The 20,728-nt window shown below is 48.9% G+C and overlaps 1 protein-coding gene across 1 annotated transcript; it reads left to right on the top strand.

The window, feature by feature from the left end:
* Positions 1–6,696: 6,696 nt before the first annotated feature.
* TRAP1 (TNF receptor associated protein 1) lies at positions 6,697–16,375 on the top strand. Its single transcript, XM_077274601.1, has 18 exons — positions 6,697–6,851; positions 8,303–8,473; positions 9,142–9,224; positions 9,388–9,528; positions 9,798–9,869; positions 9,957–10,117; positions 10,239–10,348; positions 11,003–11,076; positions 11,154–11,309; positions 11,431–11,551; positions 12,266–12,335; positions 13,627–13,774; positions 13,965–14,150; positions 14,235–14,373; positions 14,450–14,535; positions 14,610–14,755; positions 15,624–15,696; positions 15,977–16,375. The coding sequence occupies exons 1-18, from the start codon at positions 6,758–6,760 to the stop codon at positions 16,076–16,078; spliced, it is 2,133 nt and encodes a 710-aa protein (XP_077130716.1). The 5' UTR covers positions 6,697–6,757; the 3' UTR covers positions 16,079–16,375.
* Positions 16,376–20,728: the final 4,353 nt, after the last annotated feature.

Here is a 20,728-nt window from a genome sequence, read left to right as displayed (position 1 = left end):
ACCAATCTATCGGGACTTCCATAGCTCCCTGTGACATCCCCGAACAATGCTGCTTGTTTTCCTGATGCTTTCAGTTTTTTTTTTTTTAAGAAGCACGCCTCCTTCCATCAAAGATTTTATCCACTTAATACATTGCTTTCATTATATTGTATAACACTGTACTTACAATTGCTCATTTTGCCTTTCTACCCCTCTGATTCTTCTCCATTACGTGATTAAAAACTGACTAGCTGAATCCTTCTAAGCTCTATGTAGAAACAGGAAGTCTCTGTTCCCTGCATGAATCATCCCCCTTTGACTCCTGACCCTGCTGCTCCCCCCCCCCCCCCCCCAGCCAGGGACTCTTGCAGTGATGACTCATACAGGTAAAATTGACCTCCTGTTTCTACTTAGAGCATAGACAGATTCAGCTCGTCAGTTTTTAATCACGTATTGTCGGACCTAATGGTGAAGAATTATCTGGGTAGAAAGGCAAAATAAGCAATTGTAAGTACACAGTACTGTATAATATAAAAACTGATGGGTTGGAGAGAGGAGGACTTCTTTAAGTTGTACAATTTCTGAGCAAATGTCCTCAAGTCCCCCCTCTTCTCCTTCATTTGTATTTTCTGTACCATGCAGAATTGAAACTAGTTAGATCATATTGACTTCTATGGGCTAAAAATGGTCATATCCAGTAAGTAAGACATGCTGCATATTAAGAAAAAATAAAAAGTTATGGGTATATAAAAAAGTGTGTGATACCGGTAAAATTACACAAGTGAGATTATTTGGTGCGTTATAGGCTGGTTGTTAATTATTTTTTTTTCCTCTTCATGACAGAAAATTATTTAAAAAAAAAAAAAAAAAGTCATAAAATTGCCAGATTTTTACAAGTCTTGGAAAAAAGAAAAACGCATCGGGAACACAAACCTTACTACAAAGAAAATTATCTACATGCAAGTTCGCCTTGGACATCTCCAGCAAATACGCAACATCAGAACACACCTCGATTGTGCAGCTTTTTTTAGGTTTTTTGTTGCAATTTTTTTTGTAAAAAAAAAAAAGTTGGGAGCTAATAGAAAATATTAAACACAATATAAACATTGGAGCTTTTGTTTTCTTAAGTTAAAAGCAACCAGAATTCTGGTGTAATTTGTTCTATAAGACCCATCTTCCGTGATTTGCACCGTAGTTATTTGTTTTAGACACTTTTGCACCATCACCAATGAGGGGCTTAACATGCTACAAAATGCACCCCCCAAAAAATTGAGACATTTTGGCACAAGTTTCTGGGACAAAGTAAAGCCAACTACTATGAGGTGTAAACGTAGATCCCTGATTCTGTATTTACTTTTTTTTCTTTGTCTTGTGGGATTCCTTGCCGTAATTTACTCCAAAAAAATTAATACGCGTTAAATTTTGTGCAAAAGCAAAACTGCTTGTTTCCTTTTTTTGTCCTTTTATTTAGGGTAAAAAGTCACAGGATCCATTAAAATGTCTCGCACGACTTTTAAGATTTGCCAAGAAACAATCTTACAAAAAAAAATAAAAAATTCCTAAATGTGGAGACTGGAATATATTTATGCATATAATTTTCCAACTTAAAAAAAAATACAAAAACCTCACAATTGCAGAATTGGCTGCATACATCTGGAATACAAAAACCACTCCGTGCCAGCAGTAATCTGCCCCGGGCACAACAGGGGTGTTGGTAGAAACCACCTCCCTGTGAACTTTTACGCCTGTAGCACAAAAAATCGTCCTGGATAAACACTTTAACTGATGGGGGGACTAAACACACATAAAAAAAAATAATTAAAATCCGTCAAATGTGCAAGTAGAAATCCGTTAGTGCCATAATCAAAACTGTTTTCCAAATTTACTTGAATCAAAAAAATCCCTACTGTTCCCCCAACTCCGGCTTAGCTAGCGATCACTGCCACAGCCTCTTCCACAAAATGTCATCAGTGATGCTCGTTTCAGGGGCTGGGCTAGTCCCTGTGCACAATGACAGTGCACTGTTTTGCGCCGGCTCAGATCTGTAGGCATGAGCCTGCAACACGGTTATTGTCAGAATGCCCGGTGTGCAGTAAACCAGCGCCATTCCTGCAAGTGACGTCAATAGTCTCTGCTCACCTGGTATTCTGATTCTCTGTTGTTGGGTCGTTACTGCTGATCTGAGCCAGTAGCAGAGTGTGCACTGTCATTGTGCACATCCCACAGTGACTAGCCCAGCCCCTGCAATAAGCGGCACTGATGACGCCTCTGAGTACTCCAACATGAACTGGAATTCCCAAACAAGACGTCATCAAAACAAGTGAAAAAATATATAGAGAGGGGAGATTCTGGCACTAAATAGAGATTTAGGAGAATAATTACTTTGGACTTCACCCCCTTTAAGGCTTGATGTTACATCGAAAACAAAAGCAGCAATTTAAAATAATAAAACTGCATTTCTAACCTAAATCAGATGGTGCATTCTATGTATGAACACAGCCGTTTGGTGTGTACAATAAAAAGGTCATTTTTTTTTCCAGGAAAACCCTTCTGGGGAAACAATACATGTGAGACAGATCCGGCCAAAAATACCGGACCCCACGACGAAAAACAGACCCCATTTTAGACAGAGGTTGGTCTGGTCCTTGTCGTGCAGCCGGTCAGCTCTTCCTATTTCTGATCCTATAGGTGAAAGTAACAGGTGTGAACAGTGCCACCATGCCACCCCCCCCCCCCCCCCAAAAAAAAAAAAAAAAAGCTAAAAAAACATGAAAATAAGGATTTTTTTTTTTTATACATTGCAAAACGCAGAATTACAAAGAAAACACACTAATATATATATATATATATCTATCGAAATGGCCCTGGCATTGGGGGCAGTAGTGCTGTCACCATCGGCCCCATGTGGTTCTGATCCTGGGGGCAATAGTGTCACCAGTGGCCCTGTGTGGTCCTGGTACTGGGGGCAATAGTGGTGTCACCAGCGGCCCTGCGTTGTCCTGACACTGGAGGGGCAATAGTGGTGACATCAGCGGCCCTGCGTGGTCCTGGCACTGGGGGGCAATAGTGGTGACACTAGCGGCCCTGTGTGGTTCTGGCACTGGGGGGTAGTAGTGGTGACACCAGCGGCCCTGCGTAGTCCTGACACTGGGGGGTAATAGTGGTGACACCAGCGGCCCTGCGTGGTCCTGGTACTGGGGGGGCAATAGTGGTGTCACCAGCGGCCCTGTGCGGTTCTGGCACTGGGGGGGCAATAGTGGTGACACCAGCGGCCCTGTGTGGTTCTGGCACTGGGGGGCAATAGTGGTGACACCAGTGGCCCTGTGTGGTTCTGGCACTGGGGGGGCAATAGTGGTGTCACCGGCGGCCCTGTGTGGTTCTGGCACTGGGGGGGCAATAGTGGTGTCACCGGCAGCCCTGTGTGGTTCTGGCACTGGGGGGCAATAGTGGTGTCACCGGCGGCCCCGGTACTGGGGGAATAGTGGTGTCACCAGCGGCCCCGCGTGGTACTGGGGGAATAGTGGTGTCACCAGCGGCCCTGTGTGGTTCTGGCACTGGGGGGGGCAATAGTGGTGTCACCGGCGGCCCTGTGTGGTTCTGGCACTGGGGGGCAATAGTGGTGACACCAGCGTCCCTGTGTGGTTCTGGCACTGGGGGGGCAATAGTGGTGTCACCGGCGGCCCTGTGGTTCTGGCACTGGGGGGGGCAATAGTGGTGTCACGGGCGGCCCTGTGTGGTTCTGGCACTGGGGGGCAATAGTGGTGTCACGGGCGGCCCCGTGTGGTCCTGGCACTGGGGGGCAATAGTGGTGTCACCGGCGGCCCCGTGTGGTCCTGGCACTGGGGGGCAATAGTGGTGTCACCGGCGGCCCCGTGTGGTCCTGGTACTGGGGGAATAGTGGTGTCACCGGCGGCCCTGCGTGGTCCTGGCACTGGGGGGCAATAGTGGTGACACTAGCGGCCCTGTGTGGTTCTGGCACTGGGGGGTAGTAGTGGTGACACCAGCGGCCCTGCGTAGTCCTGACACTGGGGGGTAGTAGTGGTGACACCAGCGGCCCTGCGTAGTCCCGACACTGGGGGGTAGTAGTGGTGTCACCAGCGGCCCTGTGTGGTTCTGGCACTGGGGGGGCAATAGTGGTGTCACCGGCGGCCCTGTGTGGTTCTGGCACTGGGGGGCAATAGTGGTGTCACCAGCGGCCCTGTGTGGTTCTGGCACTGGGGGGCAATAGTGGTGACACCAGCGGCCCTGTGTGGTTCTGGCACTGGGGGGGCAATAGTGGTGTCACCGGCGGCCCCGTGTGGTTCTGGCACTGGGGGGCAATAGTGGTGTCACGGGCGGCCCCGTGTGGTCCTGGCACTGGGGGGCAATAGTGGTGTCACCGGCGGCCCCGTGTGGTCCTGGTACTGGGGGAATAGTGGTGTCACCGGCGGCCCCGCGTGGTCCTACCACTGGGGGGCAATAGTGGTGTCACCGGCGGCCCCGTGTGGTCCTGGTACTGGGGGAATAGTGGTGTCACCGGCGGCCCTGCGTGGTCCTACCACTGGGGGGCAATAGTGGTGACACCAGCGGCCCTGTGTGGTTCTGGCACTGGGGGGGCAATAGTGGTGTCACCGGCGGCCCCGTGTGGTCCTGGCACTGGGGGGCAATAGTGGTGTCACCGGCGGCCCCGTGTGGTCCTGGTACTGGGGGAATAGTGGTGTCACCGGCGGCCCCGCGTGGTCCTACCACTGGGGGGCAATAGTGGTGTCACCGGCGGCCCCGTGTGGTCCTGGCACTGGGGGGCAATAGTGGTGTCACCGGCGGCCCCGTGTGGTCCTGGTACTGGGGGAATAGTGGTGTCACCGGCGGCCCCGCGTGGTCCTACCACTGGGGGGCAATAGTGGTGTCACCGGCGGCCCCGTGTGGTCCTGGTACTGGGGGAATAGTGGTGTCACCGGCGGCCCCGCGTGGTCCTACCACTGGGGGGCAATAGTGGTGACACCAGCGGCCCTGTGTGGTTCTGGCACTGGGGGGGCAATAGTGGTGTCACCGGCGGCCCCGTGTGGTTCTGGCACTGGGGGGCAATAGTGGTGTCACGGGCGGCCCCGTGTGGTCCTGGCACTGGGGGGCAATAGTGGTGTCACCGGCGGCCCCGTGTGGTCCTGGTACTGGGGGAATAGTGGTGTCACCGGCGGCCCCGCGTGGTCCTACCACTGGGGGGCAATAGTGGTGTCACCGGCGGCCCCGTGTGGTCCTGGTACTGGGGGAATAGTGGTGTCACCGGCGGCCCCGCGTGGTCCTACCACTGGGGGGCAATAGTGGTGTCACCGGCGGCCCCGTGTGGTCCTGGTACTGGGGGGCAATAGTGGTGTCACCAGCGGCCCCGCGTGGTCCTGGTACTGGGGGAATAGTGGTGTCACCGGCGGCCCAGTGTGGTCCTGGTACTGGGGGGCAATAGTGGTGTCACCAGCGGCCCCGCGTGGTCCTGGTACTGGGGGAATAGTGGTGTCACCAGCGGCCCCGTGTGGTTCTGGCACTGGGGGAATAGTGGTGTCACCAGCGGCCCCGTGTGGTTCTGGCACTGGGGGGGCAATAGTGGTGTCACCGGCGGCCCCGTGTGGTCCTGGCACTGGGGGGGGCAATAGTGGTGTCACCGGCGGCCCTGTGTGGTCCTGGCACTGGGGGAATAGTGGTGACACCAGCGGCCCCGTGTGGTTCTGGCACTGGGGGGGGCAATAGTGGTGTCACCAGCGGCCCTGTGTGGTTCTGGCACTGGGGGAATAGTGGTGTCACCAGCGGCCCCGTGTGGTTCTGGCACTGGGGGGGCAATAGTGGTGTCACCAGCGGCCCTGTGTGGTTCTGGCACTGGGGGGGGCAATAGTGGTGTCACCGGCGGCCCTGTGTGGTCCTGGCACTGGGGGAATAGTGGTGACACCAGCGGCCCTGCGTGGTCCTGGCACTGGGGGAATAGTGGTGTCACCAGCGGCCCTGTGTGGTCCTGGCACTGGGGGAATAGTGGTGTCACCAGCGGCCCTGTGTGGTCCTGGCACTGGGGGAATAGTGGTGTCACCAGCGGCCCCGCGTGGTCCTGGCACTGGGGGAATAGTGGTGTCACCGGCGGCCCCGTGTGGTTCTGGCACTGGGGGGGCAATAGTGGTGTCACCGGCGGCCCCGTGTGGTCCTGGCACTGGGGGGGGGGCAATAGTGGTGTCACCGGCGGCCCTGTGTGGTCCTGGCACTGGGGGAATAGTGGTGACACCAGCGGCCCTGTGTGGTTCTGGCACTGGGGGAATAGTGGTGTCACCAGCGGCCCCGTGTGGTTCTGGCACTGGGGGGGCAATAGTGGTGTCACCAGCGGCCCTGTGTGGTTCTGGCACTGGGGGGGGCAATAGTGGTGTCACCGGCGGCCCTGTGTGGTCCTGGCACTGGGGGAATAGTGGTGACACCAGCGGCCCTGCGTGGTCCTGGCACTGGGGGAATAGTGGTGTCACCAGCGGCCCTGTGTGGTCCTGGCACTGGGGGAATAGTGGTGTCACCAGCGGCCCTGTGTGGTCCTGGCACTGGGGGAATAGTGGTGTCACCAGCGGCCCCGCGTGGTCCTGGCACTGGGGGAATAGTGGTGACACCAGCAGTAATGCGCGTTTCCGGCACTAGGGGCAGTGTTGGATGCCACCGGCTCCTGCACCAGCGTCCACATAGCTGGGAAAAGGCAGACACGCCCACCAGTGACGTCACCGCAGAAGACTTTCTTGGTCGCGCTCTGGTGACGTCACTCACGTGCGCGCGTCCCTGAAGTAACATGGCGGCTTCTGCACTGCTCAGAGGATCCCTCAGCCGGTCGCTGCGGTCGTGGAGCAGAACCGGGGCTGTCATATCAGGGAGGAGCCTGAGCGGTGAGTCTGACGTCACCACTAACCAGCCTGATGTCATACGTAGCTTTTAAAGATTTTTTTTTTATAGCAGAGCTGTGATACCCACGTGGTGCCGCGACCACTGTGTCCTCTAATGTCCTCCCCGGGGAGACCGTGGGATAAGGCTTCACCTGCGGTCCAGCGCCGGAGAGGGTCACATGACCGGAGCTGGAGCATCTTGAATCACACAACTTTATTGTTCCCGTCACCTTGACAATACATCTCTCCTGCTTACACCTGTATGCTGGGGGTGATCGTCATGTATTCTCTACGAGGAGACGAGCGTTAGCTGGACGCTGCTTATCTGCCCTGAGACTCAAAGGATTGGGCATAGTGAAATCCAATATGCCCAATCCTTATTTTATTTTCTTCTTGTATTCTCTAAAGTCAAAAAGCGATCGATGGACATTAACTCATGAGGCCTCCTTAAAGGGGTCATTCCCATTTATGTAAGTCCATAAGACGGGCGATTCTCAGGGTGTGAGGACGCAGTGAACATCGGGTGCTTTGTGTAAGAACAAGGCTTTCTGCAATAAAAGAGTCACAGCGCAATGTCACAGAGGACGTGGGTCCTGTATAGGAGGAGGACCGCAGGCCGTCTGTGTGTGATCGGCAAACATTGCATCACCGGCTGACCCCAGGCAGGACCAGATCAAGGGCGTAATCACCTAGTGAGTGGCACGTGGCCCCCTGATCATTTTCAGCCTTATACATTTACCTTAAAGGGATCATCTCTTAAATGGGTCATACTGCAAAGTTCTTATAAAAACAGGCAACTTTACAACTTGTCATTTTCAGGAACAGAGAGATTTTTTAATTTTATAGTTCACAACCTGTTGCCTAGGTTACCGGCCACCGCTGAAGTCTGGTAGCAGAGATCCTTTTTCTATGCGAGGAGCGCTGTGAATAAAAGGGCTTTTATGTAGAGGTTGTAAGTGGTGTTTAGAAGCTGCTTCGTTCCCTGTGTGCTCCAAACTGTCAGTTGTCAACAGCGCAGTGTCCCCCCGGCAAACAGGAAGTTGGGAGGCAGAGGAGCAGCGCGCTCCTGAAGACAGAAGATGATACAAGCCTTTAAAAGTGTCTGCACCCTAGACCTCCCCTTTAAAGGAATTGGAAAAAAGCGCCGCTCTTGTCCCTGGCTGTATCTGGTATTGCAGCTGTTTTCTGAAATGCTGCAGCCAAGAGAGGCGCTATTTCTAGGTCTTTTCTAATTTTGGTCAACCCTTTATTCGTAAGTTCTGTGGTGTTTGTCGCTGCCAAATTGTGTAGGGCCTCCTCCGTGTTCTGTCGGTCGGAGGTATTAGTGTAATTGGTGGAGGTCCCAGTACACATAGTTCCGACTGGAATAGACGGAACAGAAGTCACCTGAGGTGTGGATGTCGGACATCAGTTTGCTGATGCTAAAGGGATCTGTTGTTTTTTGTTTGTTTCAGGTTGTGTCTCCAGGTACTGGCCGTCTCCCTGGCATTCAGTGCCCACCTCCAGGAAGAGGCTCCCCACACTGAGTAGTGTAACGTACCGGAGATATACCACACAGACCGCGGAGAACAAGGAGGAAGAGCCTGCGCTGCACACAATCATCTCCGACACTGAGAGCGTACAGGGTGAGTGCTCAGCTGTCACCGTCTCCATTATAGTTCTATGCATATCACTGGGCTCCAGTATGTCCTGACAACACGCTGGGTGTTGTATCATGCAGATGCATCTGTTACATCAGAAATCTGCTTCTTATTGCAGAACTACAATGCCCAGAATGCCCTGACAGCACTGTGAGAGTTGTAGCATGCATAATAATTTGTAGGCCTGTTATCCCCAATCTGTGGCTTTTATATGCAATCATCTATGGGAATCCAAGCTTTAGACCCACCGTTCCTGAGAATGAAGGGGCCGCAGCACCGATCCAATGATACTTATGCTTCACTGTGTCCCCTTGTACAGCAGGTGGAGGCCGGGATGTTATTATGAAGGGACCACAGTGCTAAACCAGCCCTTCATTCTCAGGATAGGTGGTGGTCCCAGAGGTCGGACCCCCACCGATTTCCAAATATTATCACTTTTTAAAATGGAAATGCAAGGGTGGGATTCAACATAACCATTCTAACTGGTTACTTGCCTTCCTTGAGGGTTCCCAGATGCAAGTTTTATAAACGTTTCCACGACTTTTCGATAATCCAGAACTTCCAATAATCCTGGAACCTGTACTATTGTGTTAAAGTAAGATGGCAACGTGCAGAGAAAATGGCTTCACAGATCATCTGTACATGTCTCGCAGGTGTCGCCTCGAAGCACGAATTTCAGGCCGAGACGAAGAAGCTCCTGGACATTGTCGCTCGCTCATTATACTCGGAAAAAGAGGTGAGAGCGGCCATTTATATGTATTGTCTTTATTGATCAGCAAACAGATGGGAAAGACACATCTGTAAACCAGAGAGGTGACAGCCGCCTCGGCAATGGAGAAATGTGGCTTCAGATGAGCTCGGTCTATTGTTGATCTATGTCTGACGCCGTGTGTCACCAGGTGTTCATCCGGGAACTGATCTCAAACGGTAGCGATGCCCTGGAGAAGCTGCGGCACAAGCTCCTGTCTCAGGGGACCAGCCTGCCGGAAATGGAGATCCACCTGCACACAGATAGCGAGAAGGGCACGGTCACCATCCAGGTAAGGAGTCCATCACTATCTCCCTCCTATTAAATACCCCCCCGGGACCCCCATTGATAAGCGGTGTAAATGATGAATCAAGATCTGGGATGTGACATGACTGCCGCTTACCCAGCTCCATCCTCTCCCGTGCTGGTGATGGAAGCAGTTAACACAAGTGCAGGTACGGGCAGCAAAACCTCTTGCATCTAAATAAGACGGAGGGTATGGGGGGGGGAGGGTGACCAGGCGCGTACCACGTGTCCCTAACTGTGACATCATTCCTGCAGGACACCGGAGTGGGGATGACGCAGGAGGAGCTGATCTCTAATCTGGGCACCATCGCACGGTCGGGATCCAAGGTAATCCTGCAGACCAGGTCGTTTTCGGGCTCTTCGTACCCACCGGCTCTTACGTCTGTGATGTGATTTGCTTTGCTTTTCCCGCAGGCCTTTCTAGACGCCCTGCAGAACCAGGCTGACAGCTCCGGAAAGATCATTGGTCAGTTCGGTGTCGGCTTCTACTCCGCGTTTATGGTGGCTGACAAAGTGGTCGTCTACTCTCAGGCTTCGGAGCCCGGCAGCCCCGGATATTGCTGGACGTCTGATGGGTCAGTACAGAATTGAGAACGCTCTGATCATCCTTTATGTGCACCAACATATACTATAGCACTGTATAATACTCCAGGCGTATGGATTGGGATTCACTAAATTTGCTTCTTTCCTCCGTAGATCTGGAGTCTTTGAGTTGGCAGAGGCCGATGGTGTGAGGCCAGGGACGAAAGTTATCATTTATCTTAAAGATGACTGTAAGGAGTTTGCCAGTGAGGACAGAGTAAGAGGTGAGTCCAAAGGCTTTTCTGCCAATACATCCTATGTCAAGTGAAGGTGTACAGAGCGGGCTCAGGAGCTGAATATAAGGCAGCCAGCACCTGCTTCCAATAGCAGCGATCGGAGACAGCTCAAATCGCTGCCGATTAGCCATTTAAACGCTGCACTTAAGTAGGGTTTGCTTACTCTGACCTAAATTTACATCAGTCATGGTGCAGTGTATGGAGCATGCGCTGAACCCTGACGTTCAACCACTTGGATTCATTCACTGGCAGCGGCATTTAAATGGCCTGTTTGCTGGTTCGCACATTCACCGTTTCCCATCGGCCTCCCTGCGACGCTAAAGCCGGAGGTCGATGGGTTCCCATGGCTGCTTCGGGCCCATCTTGATTCCACGTTGGTCTTCCTATGAAGTATATAGTATAAGCAATCAAATACTGCAGAATCAAGATCAAAGAAAATAACTGGTTAATAATGCTAAATTTTTCCAGTTCAAAAAATAAAGATGAAATAAAATAACCTTATTTTTAGTTTTGTCTCGTCCGATCTATAAATCTGTAGAATTAATTAAAATCTGTTAAACGCCCAAAAAATAAAAATAAAAAATATTGAGATTCCTGGAATTCGTCTGCATAAAAGCGCAAACATTTCTTCTGTTGTTTCAGAGGTGGTGACGAAATACAGCAACTTTGTCAGCTTCCCCCTGTACCTTAATGGAAAGAGGATCAACACCCTGCAGGTAGGAGGCGAACCCTCTGCTCCCCCGTATTCGGGATTCCTCATCCCTCCCTTACTTTTTATAGGGTCTTTTTTCAGGCTCTCTGGATGATGGACCCCAAAGAGATCGGAGAATGGCAGCACGAGGAGTTCTACCGGTTTATTGCCCAGGCGTATGATAAACCGCGCTACATGCTTCACTACAAGGCGGACGCCCCTCTGAATATTCGGAGCATCTTCTATGTGCCGGAGATGGTGAGCCGTCCGTCGCCAGCTGCAGTGATAGATGGCCATGGCCGGGGGTTGGTGCGTAGATGGGAGTAGTGCGCATCGGCCGCTGCTCGCTGTAATGGATGCGGTGTGATCTTTTATGCAGAAACCTTCTATGTTTGACGTCAGCCGGGAGCTGGGGTCCAGCGTGGCCCTGTACAGCCGCAAGGTCCTCATCCAGACCAAGGCCACGGACGTCCTGCCCAAGTGGCTGCGCTTCCTACGAGGTGAGCACTTCATACATGCTTCCCCCCCCCCCCCCCCTCATTTCTCACATCCAACTTTTAAAGTCCATGTGTGGACCACCATGTGCGGACTGGCCGCTGGTCTTGTAACCCAGAGACACAAACATATATGAGGCTGCTAAATTTGGGTCAGGAGGCCCGTGATAGCCATTTGTATGTAACTGGCTTTAAAGGGGTTTTCAATATTTGGGGACTTTTTTTTAAATTATTATTATTATTTTTGCTTTAAAACTTTGTATTTGGAGCTAAAAATAATTTTTACAATTGGGTTTCATTAAAAATATTACAGTTTTCTTTCTGAAGCTTCTGGGATTCACTGGCTGCAGAATGAGTTAACTGAGGTTCCATCAGAGAGCTCGTTCTGACATCTGACAAGGACGTTTGTAACTCTTACCTGTCCTTTTTCTCAACTGATTTATGAACACATCAAAGTTTAATGTGCAGTAAAGAAAAAGAACCTGTAAAAGCAAAACAGTTGAACATTTTTGATGAAACCCGATGGAAGTTTATTTATTTACTTTTTTAAACTCCAAATACATTCATGTAAGTTAAAAAGAAAAATATTCCCAAAGATGGACAACACCAACATTGCTACACCAGCACAGGGATCGGCAATCGCCAGCTCTCCGGATGTTGATAAACTACAACTCCCATCATACCCTGACTCTAACAGTTCTGTGTTTCTGCTCTCTGCAGGGGTTGTCGACAGCGAGGACATTCCCTTGAATCTCAGCAGAGAATTGCTGCAGGAAAGTTCCCTCATAAGGTGAGAAATATCTGACAGCAGGATTTTACACTCCTCAGCCATTCATCCCACCCATCGGCCCACCTGTCACATGATCACGGGATGCCGATGGGTGTCATTACAAGCTAGGGGTCTGCAGAAGACCCCTGTGCCTGTCAAATCAAATAAGAGGTGCTAAAAAAAAACAAAACTGAACAGATAAATCAGAAACCCTCCCATTGGACCATCAGAACAAGCTTACTTACAGATTCTCAGTTAACTCATTCTGCAGCTAGACTTAAAAAATGCAACACAGGCAAACGGTGCAGAATTCTTAATGAAATTAAATTGAAAAATATATATATTTTTTAGCCAAATATATGCACATTTAAGAAAACAAAACCTTCAGAGATGGACAACCCCTTTTTTTAAAAAAAAGCTTATATGCATGAATTTGGATCTAAAAATCATTTTTTGCAATTGGGTTAAATCAATAATTCTGCAGTGTGTGCCTTTTATAACCTCTGGGTTGTACTGATTATTGCTCCCTGCAGAATAAGTTAGCTGAGAATCTGTCAGCGAGCTCTTCTGATGGTCTGAAGGGAAGTTTGTAACTCTCTTATCTGTCTTTTTTTAGCTCCTTTCAGCTGATTTATGGCCTCAGACCACAATAATGTTGAATGTGCAGGAAAACAAGGAACCTGTAAAAGCAAAACGGTGCAAAATTTTTAATGAAACCCAATTCAAAAAAGCTTTTTAAGCCTCAAATACATGCATTTAGTGACAAAATAACTAAATAAAATCCCCCGAAAGTAGCCAACCCTGTTTTAACCCCTTCACCCCCGGAGCTTTTTTTGTTTTTCGCTCCCTTTTTCCAGAGCCATAACTTTTTTTATTTTTTAGTCAATATGTCCATATGACGGCTTATTTTTTCCGGGACGAGTTGTACTCTTGAACGACACCATTGGTTTTACCATGTCGTGTAACAGAAAATAGAAATAAAATTCAAAGTGCGATGAAATTGCAAGAAAAAGTGCAATCCCACACTTGGCTTTTTTGCTATGTTCACTAAATGTTAAAACTGACCTGCCATTATGATTCTCCAGGTCATTACAAGCTCATAGACACCAAACATGTGTAGGTAGGTGGCCTTGCATCTTGTAGTGTTCATGCTTGCAAGGTGGAATCAAAGCTGTACCTGAAAAACGTAGCAAAAAACACAGCAAGAAAAATAGCAAAACCTGCTGTCCGTATCTGAGCTCCTGTGCTGTCTGTGCTCGTACAGGACTTGGGCTCGATAAATGAGTATTGTTTTAATTCCCTTTTTGATCAGGAAACTACGCGATGTGCTGCAGAGACGGCTCATCAGATTTTTCCTCGACCAAAGCAAGAAGGACGCCGAGAAATACAAGAAATTCTTTGAGGACTACGGGCTTTTCATTCGAGAAGGGATTGTGACCACCCAAGAGCAGGATGTGAAGGTGCGGGGGTCTCGCGTGTGCAGCGCGGTCATGGCAAAGCATCAGGAGCTGCTGACATCCGGGTCGATCTTGCAGTGCTGCAGCGATGGCCGCTGCACGGGGCACACAAACCTGCTCCATGTTGGGTTATGACCGTTCCTCTTAAGGTTTCCGTGTGTTGGTCAAGTGACTTTCCCATTCATCATTACAGGAAGACATTGGGAAACTGCTGCGTTTTGAGTCGTCCTCCCTGCCAGCAGGAGAACAGACCAGCCTTGCCGAGTACGCCACTCGCATGCCAGCGGGATCCCGCAACATCTACTACTTGTGCGCACCCAACCGCCACCTTGCGGAGCACAGTCCTTACTATGAGGCCATGAAGCAGAAGCAGACAGAGGTGCTGCTCATGTTCCCCCCATTTTGTATACTCTTCTGCGCCCCTTCTCTCACCCTGATCTCCCCATCTGCTTTGTCTCGCCAGGTCCTCTTCTGCTACGAGCAGTTTGATGAGCTCACACTGCTGCACCTACGGGAGTTTGAAAAGAAGAAGCTGATCTCGGTGGAGACGGACATCGTGGTGGATCATTACAAGGAGGAGAAGTTTGAGGACAGCCGTGCAGGTAGCTGTCATTTGATTTTGGGCCAGTCCGGGTGAGGAGATGACTTTGGGCACTTAGAGTCTCACGTCTCCTTCAGCTTCTGATAAACTGGGCGAGAAGGAGTCCGAGGATCTCATGGCTTGGATGAGGAACGGTTTGGGCACTCGAGTGACCAATATCAAAGTACGTGCACACCCCAAGTATAGGAAGTCATCTTTACAGCCTGCACGGGATTATTAGTGCTTTTCTTCATATAGGTCACACCGCGTCTGGACACTCACCCGGCCATGATTACTGTGTTGGAGATGGGGGCGGCCAGACATTTCCTGCGCACACAGCAGCTTGCCAAAACAAATGAAGAACGAGCTCAGCTCCTGCAGCCCACCCTGGAGATCAACACTGGGTGCGTGTCAACATTCATAAGACCTAACAGACAGTAGTTGACTAATCGGACCTGCCCTTGGTGCTCAGGTTTTGGTAGGGCCACGGTAGTGCTGGCTTGGCGACAGGTCAACCACTCCATCCGACGCTCGGCATTGTGCTGCAAGCAGCTGCGCGGCCATGAAGCTCCTGGTGGGGGCACAGTGTTTGTGCTGATGGTAATTCCAGAGGAGGTCTGGACTGCAGTTTTGGGGTCATCAGAGTGTTAGTGACTTTTCTGCCCTCCTCACTCAGTGCCTCACTCTGTAACATTATGCGGTCGGTCTCCCCTTCATGGCTGGGTTGCTGTGCTTCCTTCCCCTTCTCAATAATATCACTCACAGGTGATGGGGGAAGATTTAGGAGGGAATAAATGTCATGGTCAGACTTATTACACCGGTGGCTCCTATTAGAATCACGCTGGTATCAGTGAGCTCCAAACCACAGCCGTTCTGTCACATTTTAGTAAAGGCAGACACCGGGGGGAGGGGCCGGAGGCTATACACCGGGGGGGAGGGGCCGGAGGTTATACATTGGGGGCGCGGATGTTATACACCAGGGGGAGAAGGGGCGCGGATGTTATACACCAGGGGGAGAAGGGGCCAGATGTTATACACCAGGGGGAGAAGGGGCCAGATGTTATACACCAGGAAAAATTTAAGAAACTTGACGGTCGAAGCATTTCGAGCTACACTAGTTCTTAGTTATGATTATGAGCTTGTGTAGCTCGAAACGCGTCAACCATTGTTTTTTTTGTTTTTTTCCTTTTCTCATGTTTAAAATCTACTAATGAGAAATAATCCGTGCCTGTGACTACTGTTTGTGACCCCCTTGATCTGACATTATTCTAGGCATCCTCTTATTAAGAAACTCGGACAGCTGAAGGACACAGACCAAGATCTGGCCAAATTACTTCTCGATCAGGTAAGACACAAGCTGGAGCCGTAGTGGAGCGCTATACGTGGCACCGACACTGATTCCTCGCACTTTTATTCTCTATGGGTTTATAAACCTAAGCACAGATATATTTTGCAGGGCATTAATAAATTGCATAAGTAATGGCGCCCTAATATATCATCCTATGTTCCCATGTGGACGCTGGAGTGAGCAGTGATGACCAATGTGATGAGGCACTGATGGCACATCATGGCTGCCGGGTGTAGTGCCAACCCCCCTGATATGTAAAATTGTTCTACATACACAGATCTATGAGAACGCCATGATTGCCGCCGGGCTGAACGATGACCCCCGGCCCATGGTAGGGCGTCTCAATGAGTTGTTAACGAAAGCCCTGGAGAAGCATTGATCACGTCCACCATCATCATCCTCCTGTAAGATCTGCAGCCAGGAGCGATGGACCCCACACCCTGGATGCAAAGAAGCGTTGTGGGATCCTAGACCAGCTGTATCCGTCGGACACAGCCGCCATGTTTCCTATGGAAAGAGAGACCGAAAAGATATAATCTAGATGTATTTATTGGACAGTCCCCGCACCCTGACCCCAGGATTCCCCAGTGTTCAGCCGTGGAGTAACGCTCCTTCATTGTTGTAAATGTTACACATCTAACAAGAGATATTAAAGATGTCACTGATTTGTATAAAGTCACGTTGTTTTTTATTTGTCTAGTCTTTATACTTGTTGTTACCTAACCAGCACCCGAGAGTAGCTCGGGATTCTTGCTTTCTTTTTGCGTGCTTGAAAAATAAAAAGACAAGCATCAGCAATATGGAGGATATTACACAGTAGTAGTGAGCAGTGTATATGTGAATCCAGCTCTGAAGTGAGGTAAAAGACTTGCTAGAGAGCTCACTGTGATCTTTCTATGTCTCCCTCTTTCCTCGCCCTCCCCTCTCTATAGAGTATAACATGATCCTGCAGTCAAGACAGATTTAAGGTGGGTTTTTTTCAGAGTGGATGACAAGCTCAAGGGGGAGAGGAAGAAGTGGCTCATAAGTGGGGAAAGAGGTGTATTTCTCTGATAAGATATATTATAAAGTTTCTTATGTTCGACTGTACTGTTAATTTATGCAAAGTTCGCACAGATCCTTGTTAAGAGACTGAAATGGAGGAAGATGTCCCCCCTGATGCTCATCATCACGCCAGGCAACATGATTGCGGAATGGCAGCTGGGGGCTGCTGAAGACCCCCGGGACTGCCATGTTTGTACACCTATGAAACTGCTCACCCTGTGGCCATAAGCGATCATTACTGGCACAATACACTGCAATACCACTGTATAGCCGTGTATTGTACAAGCGATCTCTTGCTCAAGTCCCCTAGTGGGACTAAATAAAAATGTTATATAAATACAGTATATGTCGATATCACTCTCTTTTTAGGTAGAACATAAATTCTAAAAAAAAAAAAAGTATCGTACTTTGTATCGCAGAGTGCGTAACTGTCCAAACTAGTGAAGTATCAGAATATTTATCCCATATGGTGACCGCTGAAATGGTAGAATCGCTGTTTTTTAGTAACTTCACCCCTCAAAAAAATTGAATTGATGTATAGGTACGGTCTGTTACACGGTTTATGTTTAGATGTGGTCTGTATACGGTTCATGTATAGGTACAGTCTGTTTATGCGTAGGTGCGGTCTACATACGGTTTATGTATAGGTGCGGTCTATACGGTTTATGTATAGGTGCGGTCTATACGGTTTATGCATAGGTGCGGTCTGTATACGGTTTATGTTTAGGTACAGGCTATGTATAGGTGCGGTCTGTATACGGTTTATGTATAGGTACGGTCTATACGGTTTATGCATAGGTGCGGTCTATACGGTTTATGCACAGGTGCGGTCTATACGGTTTATGTATAGGTGCGGTCTATACGGTTTATGCACAGGTGCGGTCTATACGGTTTATGCACAGGTGCGGTCTATACGGTTTATGCACAGGTGCGGTCTGTATACGGTTCATGTATAGGTGCGGTCTGTATACGGTTCATGTATAGGTGCCGTCTGTATACGGTTCATGTATAGGTGCCGTCTGTATACGGTTCATGTATAGGTGCCGTCTGTATACGGTTCATGTATAGGTGCGGTCTGTATACGGTTCATGTATAGGTACGGTCTGTATACGGTTCATGTATAGGTGCGGTCTGTTTATACGGTTTATGTATAGGTGCGGTCTGTATACGGTTCATGTATAGGTACGGTCTGTATACGGTTCATGTATAGGTGCTGTCTATACTGTTCATGTATAGGTGCGGTCTGTATACGGTTTATGTATAGGTGCGGTCTGTACACGGTTTATGTATAGGTGCGGTCTGTATACGGTTTATGTATAGATGTGGTCTGTATACGGTTCATGTATAGATGTGGTCTGTATACGGTTCATGTATAGGTGCGGTCTGTATACGGTTCATGTATAGGTGCGGTCTGTATACGGTTCATGTATAGGTACAGTGTGTTTATGCATAGGTGCGGTCTACATACGGTTTATGCATAGGTGCGGTCTATACGGTTTATGCATAGGTGCGGTCTATACGGTTTATGTATAGGTGCGGTCTGTATACGGTTTATGTATAGGTGCGGTCTGTATACGGTTTATGTATAGGTGCGGTCTGTATACGGTTTATGTATAGGTGCGGTCAGGTCTGTATACGGTTTATGTATAGGTGCGGTCTGTATACGGTTTATGTATAGGTGCCGTCTGTATACGGTTTATGTATAGGTGCGGTCTGTATAAGGTTTATGTATAGGTGCCGTCTGTATACGGTTCATGTATAGGTGCCGTCTGTATACGGTTCATGTATAGGTGCCGTCTGTATACGGTTCATGTATAGGTGCGGTCTGTATACGGTTCATGTATAGGTGCGGTCTGTATACGGTTCATGTATAGGTACGGTCTGTATACGGTTCATGTATAGGTGCGGTCTGTTTATACGGTTTATGTATAGGTGCCGTCTGTATACGGTTCATGTATAGGTGCCGTCTGTATACGGTTCATGTATAGGTACGGTCTGTATACGGTTCATGTATAGGTGCGGTCTGTATACGGTTCATGTATAGGTGCGGTCTGTATACGGTTCATGTATAGGTGCGGTCTGTATACGGTTCATGTATAGGTGCGGTCTGTATACGGTTCATGTATAGGTGCAGTCTGTATACGGTTTATGCATAGGTGCGGTCTGTTTATACGGTTTATGTATAGGTGCGGTCTGTATACGGTTCATGTATAGGTGCGGTCTGTATACGGTTCATGTATAGGTACGGTCTGTATACGGTTTATGTATAGGTGCGGTCTTTATACGGTTTATGTATAGGTGTGGTCTGTATACGGTTCATGTATAGGTACGGTCTGTATACGGTTCATGTATAGGTGCGGTCTGTATACGGTTCATGTATAGGTGCGGTCTGTATACGGTTCATGTATAGGTGCGGTCTGTATACGGTTCATGTATAGGTGCGGTCTGTATACGGTTTATGTATAGGTGCCGTCTGTATACGGTTCATGTATAGGTGCGGTCTGTATACGGTTCATGTATAGGTACGGTCTGTATACGGTTCATGTATAGGTGCGGTCTGTTTATACAGTTTATGTATAGGTGCGGTCTGTATACGGTTCATGTATAGGTACGGTCTGTATACGGTTCATGTATAGGTGCGGTCTGTATACTGTTCATGTATAGGTGCGGTCTGTATACGGTTTATGTATAGGTGCGGTCTGTACACGGTTTATGTATAGGTGCGGTCTGTATACGGTTTATGTATAGATGTGGTCTGTATACGGTTCATGTATAGATGTGGTCTGTATACGGTTCATGTATAGGTACAGTGTGTTTATGCATAGGTGCGGTCTACATACGGTTTATGCATAGGTGCGGTTTATACGGTTTATGCATAGGTGCGGTCTATACGGTTTATGTATAGGTGCGGTCTGTATACGGTTTATGTATAGGTGCGGTCTGTATACGGTTTATGTATAGGTGCGGTCTGTATACGGTTTATGTATAGGTGCGGTCAGGTCTGTATACGGTTTATGTATAGGTGCGGTCTGTATACGGTTTATGTATAGGTGCCGTCTGTATACGGTTTATGTATAGGTGCGGTCTGTATAAGGTTTATGTATAGGTGCCGTCTGTATACGGTTCATGTATAGGTGCCGTCTGTATACGGTTCATGTATAGGTGCCGTCTGTATACGGTTCATGTATAGGTGCCGTCTGTATACGGTTCATGTATAGGTGCGGTCTGTATACGGTTCATGTATAGGTGCGGTCTGTATACGGTTCATGTATAGGTGCGGTCTGTATACGGTTCATGTATAGGTGCAGTCTGTATACGGTTTATGTATAGGTGCGGTCTGTTTATACGGTTTATGTATAGGTGCGGTCTGTATACGGTTCATGTATAGGTGCGGTCTGTATACGGTTCATGTATAGGTACGGTCTGTATACGGTTTATGTATAGGTGCGGTCAGGTCTGTATACGGTTTATGTATAGGTGCGGTCTGTATACGGTTTATGTATAGATGTGGTCTGTATACGGTTCATGTATAGGCGCGGTCTGTATACTGTTCATGTATAGGTGCGGTCTGTATACGGTTCATGTATAGGTGCCGTCTATACGGTTTATGTATAGGTGCGGTCTGTTTATACGGTTTATGTATAGGTGCGGTCTGTATACGGTTCATGTATAGGTGCGGTCTGTATACGGTTCATGTATAGGTGCGGTCTTTATACGGTTCATGTATAGGTACGGTCTGTATGCGGTTCATGTATAGGTGCGGTCTGTATACGGTTCATGTATAGGTGCGGTCTGTTTATACGGTTTATGTATAGGTGCGGTCTGTATACGGTTCATGTATAGGTGCGGTCTTTATACGGTTCATGTACAGGTACGGTCTGTATACGGTTCATGTACAGGTGCGGTCTGTATACGGTTCATGTATAGGTACGGTCTGTATACGGTTCATGTATAGGTGCGGTCTGTATACGGTTCATGTATAGGT

This window comes from Ranitomeya variabilis, chromosome 7, assembly GCF_051348905.1.
Source record: "Ranitomeya variabilis isolate aRanVar5 chromosome 7, aRanVar5.hap1, whole genome shotgun sequence".
NCBI classification, from domain to species: Eukaryota; Metazoa; Chordata; class Amphibia; order Anura; family Dendrobatidae; genus Ranitomeya; species Ranitomeya variabilis.
The sequence above is the reverse complement of the archived record's forward strand: the minus strand, read 5'-3'. Positions and strand labels throughout refer to the sequence as shown.

What these genes read in the sequence shown, in the direction of transcription:
- TRAP1 (XM_077274601.1), top strand. Translation starts at nt 6,758, where the DNA reads ATGGCGGCTTCTGCACTGCTCAGAGGATCCCTCAGCCGGTCGCTGCGG. An exon ending in GTTTGAGGACAGCCGTGCAG is followed by an intron (nt 14,374 to 14,449) that starts GTAGCTGTCATT and finishes CGTCTCCTTCAG; the next exon opens with CTTCTGATAAACTGGGCGAG. An exon ending in CCAAATTACTTCTCGATCAG is followed by an intron (nt 15,697 to 15,976) that starts GTAAGACACAAG and finishes CTACATACACAG; the next exon opens with ATCTATGAGAACGCCATGAT.